The following is a 17,619-nucleotide window of genomic DNA, read 5'->3' as shown; positions in this document are numbered from 1 at the left end:
CTACTCCCACAAATCGGAATCTGGTAATGACTAACACTGAACTCAATAATAAGGGAAGATAATATCAGAACATTTGGCTTTGTTTTAAAGGGCAAGATTTTGGAAGCAGGCTCACCGGACTTCATCCAGATCCGTTTTCCTGGCACATAACTGGCGGGACTCTGCCCGGGCTCCAGGTGAGAGGGAAGGGCAGGAGAGGGCACATTCGCTTCCCACGAGCCTGGCACCGGGGGCCGGAGCGCTTTAGGACTCCAGGTGCCAGAACCCCACAGCACAGTGGCCTTTGGATGCCTCTGCGTGTCCTGGAAAGCAGAGGTGGCTCCTTTCCAGGTCGGGACGGGGCTGGGCAGGGTTTTGGGAACAGGCAGGAGGCCACTAGAGCTCCCTGTACTCACAGGGCCTGCTGTCTGCTCTGCTTCCCACGGATTCAGACAGGTCAACAGGACTCAGATCCTGGGGATAGACAGGGACTTGGGTAAAGGTTAATCCCTGAGCCTCTCTGTTTGTGAAAGAGGAATAGGTAACTTGGCCAGGCTTATTTCTCGCCCTGCATCCGTGTTCGCCTTGATTATGAAATAGGATTTCTGAATCACCTGCACATCAGACCCAGCTGGGTCTTGACTTGCTGCCTGAATGTTCCATGTCTTGTTGGAGGCCGAGCAAATCTCTGGCTTGGTGAATGCTCTCTGCTTATTCATCTTTTTCTGTTGGGTGTTTTGTTTGGGGGATGCCGTAAAAATGTACCTGCGTTCATGTTAGGAGTTTTAAAAGCACAATTCTGCTTTTTTGGTAAAGGGAAAAAGACTAAGGGGAAGGCAGCAACATGACGGCCAAGGAAATAAAAGTTTTCTAGTCCATTCCTACTGCACACAGCTCTCCTGTGCTGGATACTCTAAGGCTATCCCGTATTGAGAGCTGGGGGGTTGGGGCTGTTGTAATGGCTAAGCGGATGTTTTAGCATCGAGTCCTCCTAGCCCCCTCCCAGCAGGTCTGTTCTGTTCTGACTCCCAGGCTCTGCCATTCTACAGATGAGGAAACTGAGGCACAGAGAAGTTACTTGCTCAAAGGTCCACAGCAAATGAGAAATGGGGCCCAGAGGCTAAACTCAAGCATTTTGACCCTAAAGTACTTGCCCAAAACTGCCTGGAGAGAGAGAAGGAGCATCACAAGCTAACTCACTTAGAAACAGTTCTGTGCACTATGTCAATTAATTTAAAATGCGCGAATTCCTTCTAATAGAGTGTGAAGTACAATGAAAATCTGATGCCTTCTCGGTTACAAATCTATTAGTACGGGGCACTGATGGTTCCTCTATTATAAACAGCCGTTTTAGGGATTTCCAGATGAGAGTTCACATATAAGAATTGTAATGGATTATCACTACATAGATTTGCATGTAAGTTAAGCCACATTCCCCAGCTGTATGAATTTATTCAGGAAAAGTCTGGTATATAACACAGTATGGAAGGGTAGCCTATCAGGCAGATGTTGCAAAGGGATTTCACTGCTCTAATGCTTCAGTTTTGCACAGAACTCAGGTCTGACATGGGAAGAAGTTTTGGTGACTCACTGACAACTTTGGATGGCCTCCAAAATGCTTTAGAGAAAATGCTTTTTCCTTATGAAGGTGAAAAAAAACTTTGGTAGGAATCTAATGAATTCTTTTTGCCGCCCTTTGGCATATGGAGTTCCTGGGCCGGGGATCAGATCCCACCCACAGCTGTGGCAGTGTCAGACCCTTTAACCCACTGTGCTAGGCTGGGGATTGGGCCAGGGATCATTCCAGGACTCCAGAGACACCCCTGATCCCTTTGCACTAGGGGAGACTCCAGAAACCAATGAATTTACCCAGTTAATTGGATCAATATGTCCAGCTAACTCAGGTCCCCAATCCTCTTTTTCTTTTTCTTCTTTTGCTTTCTAGGGCCACACCTGCAGCATATGGAAGTTCCCAGGGTCGAATTGGAGCTGTAGCTGTGGGCCTACACTGTAGCTCATAGCAACGCGGGATCCTTAACCCACTGAGCGAGGCCAGGGATCGAACCCGCCTCCTCATGGATACTAGTTGGGTTTGTAACTTGCTGAGCCACAATGGGAACTCCCTCTTTTTCTATACTAGCAGGGTACTTATCTGAATTTTCCTGAGTTGTCACTGTCACTGGTTTCAACTTTAACTGAATAGATGCTACTTAAATTCTTGCTGTGTCCCTGGGCTCTTATTTCGTTGGGCTGCTGAAGGAACGCTGAGGGTGAGACTACACATGTAAAATGAATGGATCTTAACACACTAAGGCCTGCTTTTAGCTAACGTGATCAACTCAATTTGCTGTAGAACTGATTCCGCTTCTGTGGGAGCAGACATCAATCAGCAGGGCGGTCAGGACGGCCAGGCCACAGCCCAGTGCCTAGGCTGCCTGGGGCTGGACACGGTCTAGAGCTATAGTAGGCTGATAAGGCTGGTGCTTTAAAATCTATGTTATCATCATCATTATTATTTGAAGCTGGTGGTTTTGAACTGCTTTTGCTACAACTGACATTTCTTACTGGGTGAATGAGTTATCTTTCTGCCACCTCGGCTCTCCTGCCTAAACCTTGGTGCTTTCCAGCCTAGTAATTCTTCAAATTTGCTCTTTCGTAGAACGTAAAGTGAGTTAATTCTCCCTTTCTGTCAGTGTTGTAAGTTCCATATGGACTCCGTTCAGTCAGAAGAACATCTGTATTAATCAGATAAAACTAAAATCATGGAATAGGCCTACTTGGTCCATTGTAACGAGTTCTCTCTACAGAGGACAAAGCGCCTCCCGAGAACAGCTACCCAGTTTTGGCAAGAAGGCTAGAAACTATATCGCGTGACTGGAGTTGCATTATTTAAACTTAAATTCAATTTTTTTCCTATTAAAACATCCTCACTTCGATAACATTACAACATGTATTTGGAAATATTTGGGGAATGATCCCATCTGCCTGATCTCACTCTTAAGTAGCTGAATTAAAAACATAATTCCTACTAAAAGTCTTCAAAATGAGAAGTTGTTGACAATGATGATACTACCCCCCCCAATTAAATAAGGAAAAAGAGCTGGGGCTTTGCCTGAAAGGACATCATTTCAGAAGTCAATTTGATTTTTTTTTTCTTCTTCTTCTTCATTAAAGCAATAAAATGTGGGTGGTTAATCTGAGTGAAAGCTGCCATTGTCTAAAAATGCATTAAGACTTAACTGGACGGGGTGGTTGCAAGACAGGAGCTATTTAGGATTAGAAAGTCATTGTGATTTGGCTTGAAATGAATTGCATGCTATTTACGAATTCCTTGGCAGTTAATTTGGATCATTTCCATCCACTGCAAGCAGAAGGCAGACCTTTCTGCCTGGTTGTCCCAACTTCGACGTCATTTCCCAGGGGAACTGAGTTCGTCCCACAGATGTTGGCTTCAATGAAGATGAGCCTGAGGGACTCTAAACTTTTCAGTTGAATTTATCCCCTTTCTGGATACAATTAAATTGTTCCTGCCTCAAGCAGAGGACTGGTCTTTGCTTCAAAGGCAGCTCAAGAGTGAATTATTTACCAAATTGCACAAAGGGGAGGATTTATCAAGCCCCGTTCTTCCCCAGAGAGGACAAGCCCAGAACTGGAGGACTTTATTACTCTCTGTCGTGGCTGTAAATTATGCCATTCAGATGCTTTTGAAAGCTGCTCTTCAAGCTCTGGATTGAGTCATAAAACTTGATACCTGGGGCCAAATGCCTTGTCCCCCCAGAAGGGTGAGGAAGATGAAAAGCCAGCCATTCTTGGCCAGTGCCACACAAAGCCAATGAGTGCGTAGAAAATGGGGACAGGGAAAAATGTCCTCTGTATAGTTCACCCCTCCTTGGCCTGATGCGCTACTCTGAAAATTTGAATGTTATCATTTGTGTAAGATCATCAAATGCTCCAAAACCTGAATTAGCCACGAGAAAAACACCTGTGGGGACTCCAGACCAACCATGGGTTGTGGTCATCATCTCTGATGCTGAGATGTCACATTCTGTGAATTTCATTAAACCTGCCACTCACCGGGAGGGGGTTTGCTGGGGCCCGATTTCTCCGATTTCTTTGGAGTCAAGGTGCTTTTATGTTTCTGCTTGACTGATGTCTGGTCAATGGCTGGAAGTCTGGAATCACTCTTACATGCAGAACTCTTGGCAGATAATCTTGGTTCGGCCAGGAGCTCCTCCTCACCAGAACTCTACCGAAAATGAAAGGGGTCAGAGTATCAGAGGCCAAGTCTGTCATCTCTGCCGGGCAGAGGAAAAAGAGGCGTGCCAAACACGGCAGCCCCTCCGTGGTGACACTGGAGCATCCTGCCAGCTCAATGTGCCCTTTCGCCAGTGAGATTTGCATGGACTGGATGTATCAATTTAGAAATAATAGCAGAGTTAATGAGTCTATTTGGGAGCACATTATGAGAAGAATGAATTCCTGACCCTTAAGTAATGTGATGACCAATAAACAGCTCATGTTAAAAGCTACATATGAAAGCAGGAGAAACAATCCGTGCATCTAAACTTCATGCTATGTGCTACCGGAACAGCTTTGGGGGTGAGTAAGGAAGACTGTTCTTTATGTTAATCGTCAGTCATATTCTTGAGAGTGAAAAGGAAGTGCAGATACGTGTGTGGGGACGGAAGGAATGAGCCCTCAGCTTAATACTCTGAATTACTGGGCGCACTATGAGACAGATTAACTTTTTTCAAAGGCTCCTAACTTGTCAGTCTTCTATAAAGAAGTCAGTATAAACCGATGCGCTGACAAATTCTTACTCATGCGGTGTCAGGATATCGCCACAGAGCCTCGCAGGTGCAATAAAGAGTATCCAGGCATTCGGTAGTTTTATACGTTGCCACGCTTACACCCACCAAAGAAATGCGTGAACACGATATACACCTGGTCTCGGAGGGTGACTGAAGACCTGCTTCGAGGTCTTAGGTCTTGGCGATAAAAGGATTTGCCAGGCGTCACACGGCACAACAAACAAAGCCACAGTGTTCCCTCCCCTCCCCCCCGGGGGGGGGGGGCCCTAAGTGCTCCAACCCTGGACAGTAGTCTGGTCCTGGAAAGTCCTCAGACATTGTCATCCTTTGCAGACATGACACGGAGTGGCTCAGTTCATGTTCCCCCCCCTCCCCAGAGGGGGCAATTCGTATTGATCTTGCTCACTCTTCTCCCTGGCGGTGGTGGCATTTCCGTTTCAAGGCTCCTGACTCAGGAAACGACTCCAAATAGCTCTGAATTATTGAGTGCAACTGAAGACAAACTAAACCCTTAAAAACAGTCTCCGACCTGTCAGTCTCCTCCAGGGAAGTTGGGACAAGATTACAGGTGGACAGATCATTATCCTGGGAGATTATAAATCACGTTTGGTGACTTAGAGCTGGGATACAGCCTTCCAACAAATAATTATTGTTTCTCCCTGCTCTTTCAGAAAACAGACCACCCTCAGATAAAGGGACAGAAAAGGAGAGGACACACAATGAGCTGGTTGTTTTCCCTTTTGATTCTGGAGTTTAATAGAAATCCTTGAAAATGATTCCGAAATGTCAAAAGATGAAACAGTAGGCCATTTCTGAACATGAGATAGGCTTTCCATTCTCAAAGAAGGAAGTGTGGGCAAGTTGTAATTATGACACCTGAGTCTGTCACAGGCAAGAGAGCATCACTCAGCATGAGACAGAATTTCTTCCGCAAACTGCCCCACAAAAACAGCTTACGTTAGTGAATGGATAAGCCTGCTCACACAACCATTTTTCAGCCAGTGGAAGGCAGGAAAGAGGCTCTGGGCTAAGACTACAAATATCCATGGTTACAACATCAGCAGCAGCAAGTGTCCGCTGTTACTGATGGGTCCATCCCTGCTCCCCTCAACCAGGACTAGAATTCTTTGCGTGCCCTGGGTAGTGGTGCATTGAGAGGAGATGGTGAAGAGACTCTTTTTTCAGGTGCAGAGTTTTAAGCCATATTTATCTCCCCTTCACCCATTCATTGTTCCTTTCACTTTAATAGCACCAAAGGCCAATTAAACCATGCCTTTTCCACATGGAATCGTGTGCCTGCCTTCCAAGTATGTCCTTCTCGGGTTCCTGGTTCCATCGACCTTACTTCTAGTTGGTAATCATTCTTGAGTCTAGAAATTACAGCTGGAAGTGGGTGTTTTATCAGTTGGCAACTAGAGCCACACTGGCAAGAGCTATATAATACTTGAGAATGTGCTACGGGGTCTTTGCCTGTTTGCTTCCTTGAGGATTCTTTTTTTTTTTTTTTTTTGTCTTTTTGCTATTTCTTTGGGCCGCTCCCTCGGCATATGGAGGTTCCCAGGCTAGGGGTCTAATCGGAGCTGTAGCCACCAGCTTATGCCAGAGCCACAGCAACGCGGGATCCGAGCCGCGTCTGCAACCTACACCACAGCTCACAGCAACGCCGGATCGTTAACCCCCTGAGCAAGGGCAGGGACCGAACCCGCAACCTCATGGTTCCTAGTCGGATTCGTTAACCACTGCGCCACGACGGGAACTCCCTTGAGGATTCTTAAGCACATCACTTCGACTTTTTGTGTCTTCATTCATATCCTCTCATGTACTCAGCCTTTCTCTTTTCTCATGAAAGCCCAACATATTATTCTTGGGTGCAAAGAAGTTGTAGTAACTCATTCTCACACGATAACATTTAACTCTGGAGCCCAGCTTCCTGGGAGTAAATCCTGGCTCTTTCCCATAGTGACTGGGTGACGTGGGGTTAGGTGGTTAGTTCATCTCTTTGCCTCAGCTCTTCTCACTTGTGAACAACAATACCTACCTCTTGGTGGTTCTGTGAGGATTAAGTGAGCTAAGACACAGTTATAGCCCTTAGAACAGTCCTGCCAGGAAGTTCCATGTAAGTTGTGGCTTTTGCAATTAGCCACTCAGGTTCAGCCATTTAAAAAATTTACTAGCGGTTCACCCAAAACCAATGCAACATTGTAAATCAACTATATTCCAATATAAAGTAAAAATTAAATGTAAAAAAAAGTTAATGCAAAGAAAAAATTTAAATAAGAAAATAACCAGTGAACATTAACTATCTGCTGTTGAAACTAAAAGTAAAAGCCCAACTGAAAAATTCTATTGGGTTTTCATCTATTTCAAAGCGAGATGGACAGCGAGGTGGGGCAGTCCCTACCCCGGACTCCTGATTTCTTCCGAAGGCTGTGTAATTTGTGATAGTCACATACATAGCCGGTTGACATTTATCTAGCCTTGAGAAAAATATGGTACCATATCTCTTTCAGACAGTAAAGCTCTAATGGCAAATACTTAACAACGTTAAAAATTATCAACCAATAATAATTAAACTATGTTGATTTCAAGCTGATTTTAAAACAATGTCTCTTCTTCTTGTAATTTTGAAGAGTAATTACAATTTTCATTTCTTCCCCCATATGGTCCTAAGTTGAAATGTCACATGGAGTTGGAGGCAACAGCACATTGCTATTCCTTTAGGGGAAGAAAATCAGCTCTTTCAAAACCAAAGCCCGAAACATTAAAAACAAAACAAAACAAACAACAACAAAACACCTAAAAAGACCAGACTACACAGTACATGTATAGACTTAAGTGCTCTCTTGGTAATTTGATAAGAAAGTCCTAATAAAGCCACATTAACCAAAGGAAGTTACTTTCAAATTAATACTTTTCTGGAATGGTATGGTTTTTGTACTTAACATCGTCTTTTCTTTCTTTCTTGTTTTTATTTTGCTTTTTTAGGGCAGCCCCTGTGGCCTATGGAATTTCCCAGGCTAGGGGTCGAAATTGGAGCTGCAGCCACTGGCCTATGCCACAGCCACGGCAACGCGGGATCTGAAGACGCATCTGCAACCTACACCAGTACACCACGGCTCACGGCAACACCAGATCCTTAACCCACTGAGCAATGCCAGGGATCGAACCTGCATCCTCATGGATCCTAGTTAGGTTTGTTCACCCTGAGCTACAAAGGGAACCCCTGTATTTAACATATTCTAAAGATCCCCAACTTGCTCTTTTGGTATCATCTGTAATAAAATAGAGATATTACCTTGCCCAGAGCTAGAATCTCTCAAAAGTTCAGAGAAAGACTCACACTGGGAAAAGAAGGGACTTACATTAGGGAACGGAGGGGACACTGGCATTGAAGGTAGCAACTTAGAAACAGTGTGATGGCTCGAGTTAGGTCTCCTGGGAGACAGAGACTGGAGGGTTGGGAAATGGGATGCATCTCCTCAGGGATGTGAGAATGGCTAGATTCTCAAACTGGGCAAGGTGACAATGAACAGAGATGCTCAGATGAGCAGGGAGCCTCAGGTAGTCAGGGACAGAAGAGACCAAGTTATCTTCCAGCTCTTTCCTGGTGGCTCATTTCCAAGACCTCGGGAGCTGGTCCTCAAATGGTCACCCCCTGTGGCAAGGTGCGCTTCTGACCTGGGATTGACGTGTTCAAAACCCATTTTATCCATGTGTCATGTGCGGGGAGGCTGAGCTGAGTGGATCTTATGACTTAGTGTAGAGGTCAGCACAGGACTTGCTGTGAATACGAAGACGGGCAAAGAATGGCGTCAGGCCGGTGCCTGGGCTGTGTGTTTACTGCGCTTGAAATAGAGCATCCTCCTGAGACAGGCGAGGGAACGATCAAGGCCATGAACCTCAAACAGTAACAACATGGGAAGGGTGACCAAGGGACGGTGGGTGCTAAGGAGTCCCTTCCGAGTGCTGTTCCTGGAGTTCCTGTCCAGTGGTTAACAAATCCGACTAGGAACCATGAGGTTGCGGGTTTGATCCCTGGTCTCTCTCAGTGCGTTAAGGATCCAGCATTGCCGTGAGTCGTGGTGTAGGTCGCAGATATGACGTGGATCTGGCGTGGCTGTGGCTGTGGCATCGGCTGGCCTCTGTAGCTCTGATGAGACCCCCTAGCCTGGGAACCTCCATATGCTGCGGGTGCGGCCCCAGAAAAGACAACAAAAATAAATAAATAAATAAATAAATAAATAAAAGAATGCTGTTCCCTAAGTCCACGTTCACATTGTGCCTCAAGCACAAAAACTGCCTTAGGGAATCGAAGGCCACTTGTATAAACAGCATTCTGGATGGGATAGAGATCTTTATTTATTTATTTATTTATTTATTTATTTTTAATTTTTTTATTTTTATTTATTTATTTTTTTTGTCTTTTGTCTTTTTTGTTGTTGTTGTTGCTATTTCTTGGGCCGCTCCCTCGGCATATGGAGGTTCCCAGGCTAGGGGTTGAATCGGAGCTGTAGCCACGGGCCTACGCCAGAGCCACAGCAACACGGGATCCGAGCCGCGTCTGCAACCTACACCACAGCTCACGGCAACGCCGGATCGTTAACCCACTGAGCAAGGGCAGGGACCGAACCTGCAACCTCATGGTTCCTAGTTGGATTCGTTAACCACTGCGCCACGACGGGAACTCTGGGATAGAGATCTTTATGGATTCAAGGCATATAAAGTTAGTATGTTCTACCTGGAGTGCTATTGTATCACGAAGCTGGCTCAACATTCTCTCTCCTAGAAAAACTCTAAGGTCAGCAAAGTCCTTGCCTGATCAGGACAGTCTTGAGCTTACCAGAGTGGTAAACTTGAATAGCCGTGAAGAATGGATTAGTAATTGGGGGGGAGGTTTGGACCCAGGTACCACCCTCTCGAATCCAGCTGCTCCCACCTGAGGACCTGGCTGCCAGGCAGGGATGGGCAAGACCAGGGTCAGCAGTGGGAGCCCTTGCTCCCCACTTTGCTACAAGAAGCTTTTAGGAGTTGGCTGGAGTGCCATGTGCCTACATTTCATGGGCACTTGTCTCTACCAGTAACTTCTGCGGAGAACTCTCTCCTGCCCGCCACCGTGTCTCTGATTCTCAGGCTAGGAAACTGGAATGACCCAGCCTGAGACCCTGATCTGAGAGCAACAGTGGCTTCAGTGGTGAACTCTTCATAACGAGTGACCACCATTGGGTCTACTCTCGGAGGAGAGAACTTGCTTCTAGATGAAGAGCCTCTGGGTGAAACTGAGAGCCAAGGCTACTGAAATGGCCAACATGATGTGTGTATGACACTAGCTAGATGTTTTTTTAAAAACACATATTAACCCCTTGGGTGCTGCATAAACTGCTTTTGGTTTACCTGGGTGGTGACTTTAGATTTTTGTGCTTTGGGGGACAAGCGCGTGTGGCAGTCTCTGAGACAGAGTTCTGTGTGGTGGGCAGTGGGTAAGGAAGTAGCGTGTGGCCAGAAAATCGTTGGATTTTAAGGATGTGAACACTAAAGTGTGGTATTTAGTAGCACAAAGAGGCTGACTTCAAGTGGGTATTTTTCAGGTCTGGTTTTCTCCTTCATCTTTTATTTGAATTCATATTCTCCTTTTCATTGAGAAAGATTTGGTCCTTAGATGGAGGACATCCATGAAAACACCTCCTCCTCAAAATAATAGGTGACAGGAGTTCCCGTCATGGTGCAGTGGAAACGAATCCAACTAGGAACCATGAGGTTGCGGGTTTGATCCCTGGCCTCGCTCGGTGGGTTAAGGATCAGGCATTGCCACGATCGGTGGCATAGGTCGCAGACAAGGCTCAGATCCCACGTTGCTGTGACTCTGGCATAGGTCAACGGCTGAGGCTCCGATTCAACCCCTAGCCTGGGAACCTCCGTATGCCATGAGTATGGCCCTAAAAAGACAAAAAGACAAAAAAAAAAAAAAAGATTGTAAAGTATGAGAATTAATTGAATTAATTGAAAAGCATCATATGTACCTACTAAGTCTTCAACCTTATGTAAAAACAAGATGCTTACAATGGAGGAGATGCAATTTATACTGAGACAGGCTGAGACCTGGGGTCTGGATCTTTTGCTGCAGGTGCTCACACCTGGACAAACATCTCAAGCAACAAAATACAAAGAAGCTAACAGGGACTTTCAAGAGGACCAAAAACCTACCTGCCACTTTTGAGGAGCTGGGAGCAAAAGCAGGGTACCGCACATGCACCCTGCACACAGCACCACCGGGGTTGGGGGCAACCCTCCTAAGCCACCCCTCTGGCTAGACTCCTAGATGCATCCCTATCCTCACCCCATATAAGGAACCAGCTCGCCTTCTTTGGGGAGTGGGCAAGGAAACCTCTTACTCATTTTTGCTCCCTCTTGCTAGAGGAGCCCCAAATACCACCTTGCCTGAATTTCTTGTCTGGCTTCATCAGTTTCTATTGATCCAGGAAGGCCAAGAACCCTGGTCCGTGATAATACCGTATTAGCAAAATGCAAAACAGCATTTAATGAAGTGATAGATTGGGTGGCACCAACTCTCAATTTCAAAGGAACTCATAGAAAAAGGTGAGAAGTCAAGGGAGGCTTCAGGAAGGAGGTGGTATTTAAAAGGATCTGATGGATCAGTAGGAACCAGCTTAGACTTCAGGCAGCACAGGAGCCAAGTTACGGATGGAGTGATGAACGTGGCTGGATGCTCAGACAGTAAGGCATGCGGCCAGAACAGAGGGTGTGGCGAGGAAGGATGAGAGATAAAGCTGGCTGGCATGGTGAACGCAGATTGTAGGGGGCTCTGAGATTCAGGCAAAGGATTGAAAGTCAATATGATGGAGCATAGGGTCCAACTGAAGTTTTCTGAGAAGCAAAAAATGCTCAACAGGGTATTTAAGATTTACTGGTGTTTCTTTCAGAAGGAGAAAGCAAAGCATCCAGCAACTTTGCCAGTGAAATAATCTTTTTGGCGTTTCAATGGCTTATTTTTATAAAGCATATATCTTTTCTTTATTGCAAAAAAAATGTATGTTCATAATGGAAAAATAAAGACAAAGAGAAAGAGAGAATGTTTAGGATATTTGAAACCCTATTAACCTTGAAATAGAAACTTCTACTAGCTGGGTCTCCATTCTTGCAGACCGTTTTTTTAATGATGGTGATAGATACTACTAGCTTTCCACTGGAATCCCTTCTCAAGTGACAAGTGTTGCAGCTGGGATGTGGCTTCACCTTGAACTGAATGACTCAATTTCCCTTACAATTAGGTGTGGCCTCAGGAGGAAAGTCTCACAAGTGGAGTGGGAGCAGAACTGGGATAGCAGAAGGATGACTTTTTTTTTCCCCCCCAATTCTAACCATTTCTTCTGCCGTATTAGCTAGCATTCTGCTCTAAAGAAGAACCTTCTTTTATTTATTATTTATTTATCTATTTATTATCATCGTGGTCTCAAGGATCACATTTTTTGATGCCCAAATTGCACCGAAACAGGTGTTTGGGAGTTTGTTCAAGTTTGCTCTGGACTTGACTCTTGGAGCACGTCTCTGCTTTCTGGTCCATAGAATTTTCAGAGCCTCCCCTTGCCCTTCACCTGGCTCAGTCCTAGAATCAGCTATTTTTCCAATGAGCTTTGGTTCCTTTTAGTATAGAAAGGTACTTAGAAATTAATATCTGCATGCTATGTGTGTTCATTGCTACTGGAGGGACATTGTTTCTAAGGCCTTTCCGTGGAATTCAATAGAAATATGTATTTAAAAAAATCATGAGTTCACAGAAATGTTTCTAATTGAAATTTTAACACTCTGTGGGGGTTTTCCCTTCCTTTTTTTTATATTTCTATCTTTTTTTCTCATAGTTAAAATCTTTACTACTTAGTTCTATTAATATATTAATTCATTTGTTTTACTCTGCAATAAACATGAAGTAATTTCGGAATCACAATACAAATATTACTTTAAGAATAAACCAGGAATTCCTATCGTGGCTCAGTGGAAATGAATCTGTCTAGTATCCATGAGACACAGGTTTGATCCCTGGCCTCGCTCAGGGGGTTGAAGATCTGGCGTTGCTGTGGCTGTGGTGTAGGCTGGTGGCTACAGCTCCAATTCAGCCTCTAGCCTGGGAACCTCCATATGCCTCAGGTGCAGCCCACACTCACACACAAAAGCAAGGTAGAAGCCCTATGTTGCTTGAATCAAATTATATATATCAAAAAAGAATAAACCCACTAAGAAAAATTTACTCTTTCTTGGCAATTGTTTTGGTCTTTGTAATAAATTCCCATTGAATAGATCTATCTATAATTATTTTTGTTGGTCGTTTGGGTTGCTTCCAATTTTCTGCTGTGATAAGTGGTGCTATGATGAATATTATCATATATTTATGCATATCTTCAATTATTTCTTAAAGCTCCCAAAGCAGGAATTTACATTAGTAGGTTAGAAGTCTCGAAAGATTTAAAATTCTTTGTTCCCAAAAATCGTCCTCCAGAAATACAATGCCAGCTTACATTTCCAGATGTACATGCCAGTTTCTACATAACTTTTCCAACTACATATTATCTTTTTAAAAGAGTGCCATTTTGGGAAAAGACTATACTTTTAATTTGTAGCTTGTATGTAATTTTAATTATTAAACATTTATTTATCTCTATCGATGTAGAATCTATATTCCACATATTTCTAAAAAGTGTATGAATCTACTTAAAAGTTGAACTCAAAACAGTGTAAAAAATGCAAAAAAGAAATGGCAAAAGTAATTTATGGTGAAAACATCTAGAACAGTGGTTGACTGAGAAGGATAAGCACATAGAGTGAAGGAAACTTGAAGGGGGTTTGGGTTACATGCATTTATCAAAAATCATTAAATACCACTCTTAAAATTTGTTTAATTCAGTGCAGGTAACTTTTACCTCTAAAATAAAAACTGAGGAAAAAAAGAGGAACCACAAAACCACAAACAAATATTCAACTCGAGCAAATGATGTAAATGCTGAAGTTTTCTGGGGGGCAGAGTACTGATGTCTGCAACTTACTTTGAAATGCACCCAAACACAAGTTGGGTCAATGGATGGATCAATGGCTAGACGTGTGATAAAGCAAATACAGCAAAATAACAATTCTTGCATTTAGGTGGTGGGCATGTGGATAGTCACCATATAATTCTGTCAACTTTTCTGTCTGTTTTGAAGCTCTCAGAGTAAAATATGGGGTGGGGGGGAACAGAACTATGGCTCTAGGAATATGGATGCTGCAGGGTTGCCGGGTTAAACTAGGTGCTATGTGGGAACGCTGCTCGTTGTCTTTTGTGTGGTTCAGAATAAACACTGAGTTCCTTAGGTTAAAAAAACTGCTCCCTTCGTGATATCAGCTGGTAACAGGAAAGTCAACGTGAGATAAATTTTAAAAGCTATGTCTTCTCTTACACTTGGTGCTTTGGGATGAGCAAAGAGTTACACTAATAAGGAAAAGGCAACCTAACTCCCCATATTGGGAAACGGGAAGGGAGTCAAGCAAAGACTCTCCCTTACAGAGCTTACAGACTAGGAGGGGAGGGGGATCATTTAGCCAAATAACGATTAAACAAATGTAAAATTACAAGTCATAAATTTAGAGAAAGGAAATAATTAGGCAACCACAAGGAGACAGGGGCGAATCTAGCTGGGGGAGGGGGCGGTTGGGAGAAACCTCCTTGAGGAAGTGGCCTGAGCTGGGATCTGAGGCCTGATGGGAAGGCAGGCTGAGGACCTCAAGGAGAGGGAACAGCATATGCAAAGACTCCTAGCAGGAGGCAGCCTGGCCCATGAGAGAACCCAAAGCCAGTGTGTGGATGAAACACCGGGGGGTAAGGAGGGCCAGATCTGATGGCTACCCGATGAGGTCTGGTCCCCACTCTGAGAGCCCCCGAAAGCCATAGAAAGGGTTTAATTGGCCAATAAAGTGACCTCAGTTCCATAGGTCAAATCACTCCACCCATGGGGTGGAAAGTAGGATTTGGGGGCGGGAGCGGAAGTGTTCAGAGGCCTCTGCAGACACTTAACTAGGCCGAGGCAGAGAAGAACACCCAGGTGGATTAAAACGCCAAGTCAAATGGATGCATCTCAATGATGAACTGAATATGATGGCGAGGAGGAAACTGTCAGATTCCGAGGATGCCGCACAAAAGGAAGGAAGAGCAAAGGGCCAGACTGGGAACTTTAGTGCCGGGCCTGTTGATTCAGAGACATCCCAGGAGAAAGTACAGAGTAAACAATGGGATGTTTAGATCTGGAGATCAAAAGCCTGGATCGGGTTGGACATGTGGATTTGGGAGTCATGGCAGGTGACATCTTAGGCAAAAAACCTGAGGAGAATGTCTGAGCAGCGTGTCTTCGGGGTGGGGCACGTATATGGATGGAAAAAAAAAAGCACATCTTTATTTCCACTCGCCCCTAACTGAAATCTAGCAGGATCTTTCATTTCATTTATGCAGACAGGCGACAAACCGCAGTAGTCTTAGCAGCACCTCTGATTTGTCACTAATCGAAATCACAGATATTTTCACATTTCATTCAACTCGTTGCAGAGGTCTCAAAATACCCTTTCCGCCCATCACGTGTTGTTGAATGTGTTAATAAAGGAGCACGTACATCACTGAGTCACAGATTTCTCAAAATGTTTTGATGACTCTTTCAATAAAAAGTGGTTTCCTTTGAAATCCGATGCATCTTATTTTATGCATTTGAAAAGGTCACTGTACGAAGAGAGGTCATCATTATTGCCTAAGAGGCCCAGGATGCAGGGACAGGAGAAGCCCAGGTATAGAGCCAGAAGAGCGGCAAGAGGGAGGAATCCCAGGCCCCAGGGCCCGGGGAGGAGCAGCCAGGAGAGAACCAGGAGAACGTGGCTTTCGGGAAGTGCAGGGACGCAGTGTTTCAAGGAGGAGAAAGCAGTCAGGCGCGTCACAGCTGCCGAAGCCCCAGAGGGACTGAAAGAGACCACCTGCGACAGGGACTGTGAGGCCTCTGACCAAGAGCCATTTCTGTGGCATGACATGCGTGGCCGCCAGATTGCAGTGGGCTGAGTTGGGAGCAGGAGGTGGGGACACGGAGTCAGTCGGCGTATATAATTCTTTGAGACCTTTGGCTATTAAAGAAGGACTACTTGGAGGGGATGTGGGCTCTGGGAAGGGCTGTTCTCGTTCTTTTTTTTCTTGTATCTTGTAGGAGACCTTAGCGCATGATTCAGCGTTGATGGGAAGGTTCTGGTACGGAGTTGGAGATGCAGGAACGGAAGGGGTGATGGATGGAGTAAGAGTTCTGAGGAGGAGCTAGGAGGTGGGGTCCTGAGCAGAGGTGGGGAGGTTTGTAACTGGGAATTAGGGGAGGGGGGTATAGAAGGAAGGGGGCCTGTGGGCTGGGGAGCCGCAAGCTGAGGAAGCTTCCATCTGAGGACCACTGTGTTGTGGGGTGGAAGAGGGGATGGCTTGAAGACTGGGGAAAGAGAAGACGGCTTGAAGTGGCAGAGAGAATTGACCAGAGAACCTGGGCAGCAGGGGAGAGTTCCAGGAGGTTGGTGGCTGTGACCTTCCAGTGGTACCATTTTTCAAAGTTGGGTGATTTTTCTTTTCCCCAGCAATCTCCAGGGGCCTGGGTGCAGACCCAGAGATTGTGGAGGGGCAGGATTTTGCCTGAGAGATGTGGAAAAAACAAAGGGCAAAGACGTCTTGGTGGATGATGCAGTCTAGGATGTGCTGTTGCGGAGGGTGCTGAGTGGAAGGGAGGGGGGCACTTGAGATGCCTCGGGAACTAAAAAGCCAGGGTGTGGCTGGATCATCCGGGGGATGCTGAGGTCATCTAGGATTGTGGCTGGAGATCAGAAGATGAGGTGGACAGAGATGGAGCTATGGCCAGTCTTCACTAAGAGAAGAGTGTCCAGGAGACAAACGGGGGTGATGCCGGGGAACGGATGGTGGAATAAAACCGAGTAAGCCTTACTGGGCAGTGTTTCCAACAGAGCCTGGGGAGCGGTGTCTGCGAGTAACATTGGGGAGCAAGGGGGCACCCTCCTGCCTTCTGATCCTGAGGAAGGGGTGTGGGAGGGATGTGAAAAATGCCCCCCTGACCCCCGGGAGGGGAGCTGTGATGTACATCCTGTGCTGCAGGGAGACTGGATGGCTCCCCTGTTCCCCAAATGTGCCCATCTCTCCCTGACTTTGGTTGTTCCTTCTGCTTAAAAAGGTCTGCTCTCCCTTGGCTCCCTACCCCCTCTCCCAGCTCCCTGATACCTGACCAAGTCCCAAGATCCAGCTGAAAATCTGCATTTCCACCAAGCTTCCCCAAGTTTCCCCTGCCTTCTTAGCACACTCATCAGGTGCTGTCTTGAACTGCAGGCATTTGTGTGACGTCTTATTTCACCCACACTGTAAACTACCCAGGGGTGGGGTGGGGTAGGGCTGGGGGCAGGGGCACAGCTTATTCATTACTGTACCCCCAGTACCACCTAACACGGTGTCTTGGACACCAACAATGTATATAATTTGTTAACAAACAAAGCCATTGTTATTAACAAAACAAAAAAGAAGGTTTCAGGATGAAATGCTGTGTTTACAGATTATGTTCCATGCAGGTATGCACCTGCACAGTCATGTCTCACAACTGAAAAAAATGTAAATTTTGATATCTGAATTCTAATAGGTTTTGAACAAGCTTTTTGGTTTTAAAAAGCAATTAGAGTCATTTTTTTTAAAGTAGGGGATTTTAATAAGATGTTGCAAACTAAAATACATAGCACCACATAAAATGTGAAAAAAGCTAGTTTATAATAATCTTCT

General features: G+C 45.2%; 2 protein-coding genes and 1 long non-coding RNA gene across 15 annotated transcripts in view; 1 reads left to right on the top strand and 2 right to left on the bottom strand.

Moving 5' to 3' along the window:
* LOC146398066 (uncharacterized) overlaps positions 1-17,619 on the bottom strand; it is a 1,038,644-nt gene that overhangs the window by 598,408 nt on the left and 422,617 nt on the right. The gene's annotated exons all lie outside the window — the stretch shown is intronic.
* Positions 1-17,619, top strand: part of LOC110256164 (uncharacterized) — a 132,595-nt gene that overhangs the window by 40,301 nt on the left and 74,675 nt on the right. For 5 of the 6 annotated variants that reach the window (XR_014820996.1, XR_014820993.1, XR_014820995.1 and 2 more), the window contains one exon: positions 91-176. Coding sequence is in view for 2 of the 6 variants with exons in the window: in XM_084984167.1 (XP_084840293.1) it covers positions 91-176 (86 nt within the window). In the remaining 4 variants the exon portion in view is untranslated. Of the gene's footprint in view, positions 1-90; positions 177-10,911; positions 14,381-17,619 lie in introns of those variants that run through there. The other variant, XM_084984166.1, reaches the window with a different exon arrangement.
* Positions 1-17,619, bottom strand: part of MARCHF10 (membrane associated ring-CH-type finger 10) — an 83,416-nt gene that overhangs the window by 42,757 nt on the left and 23,040 nt on the right. For all 8 annotated transcript variants that reach the window (XM_005653890.4, XM_084984111.1, XM_084984117.1 and 5 more), the window contains exon 4: positions 4,054-4,225. In XM_005653890.4, coding sequence (XP_005653947.2) covers positions 4,054-4,225 — 172 coding nt within the window. The remainder of the gene's footprint in view (positions 1-4,053; positions 4,226-17,619) is intronic.

This window comes from Sus scrofa, chromosome 12, assembly GCF_054392235.1.
Source record: "Sus scrofa isolate SSC_HxYL_T2T_F1_AM1 chromosome 12, Sscrofa_HxYL_maternal_Yorkshire_Landrace_v2.0, whole genome shotgun sequence".
Lineage (NCBI taxonomy): Eukaryota > Metazoa > Chordata > Mammalia > Artiodactyla > Suidae > Sus > Sus scrofa.
Note: the sequence above shows the minus strand (reverse complement) of the source record. Positions and strands in the feature narration are given on the sequence as shown.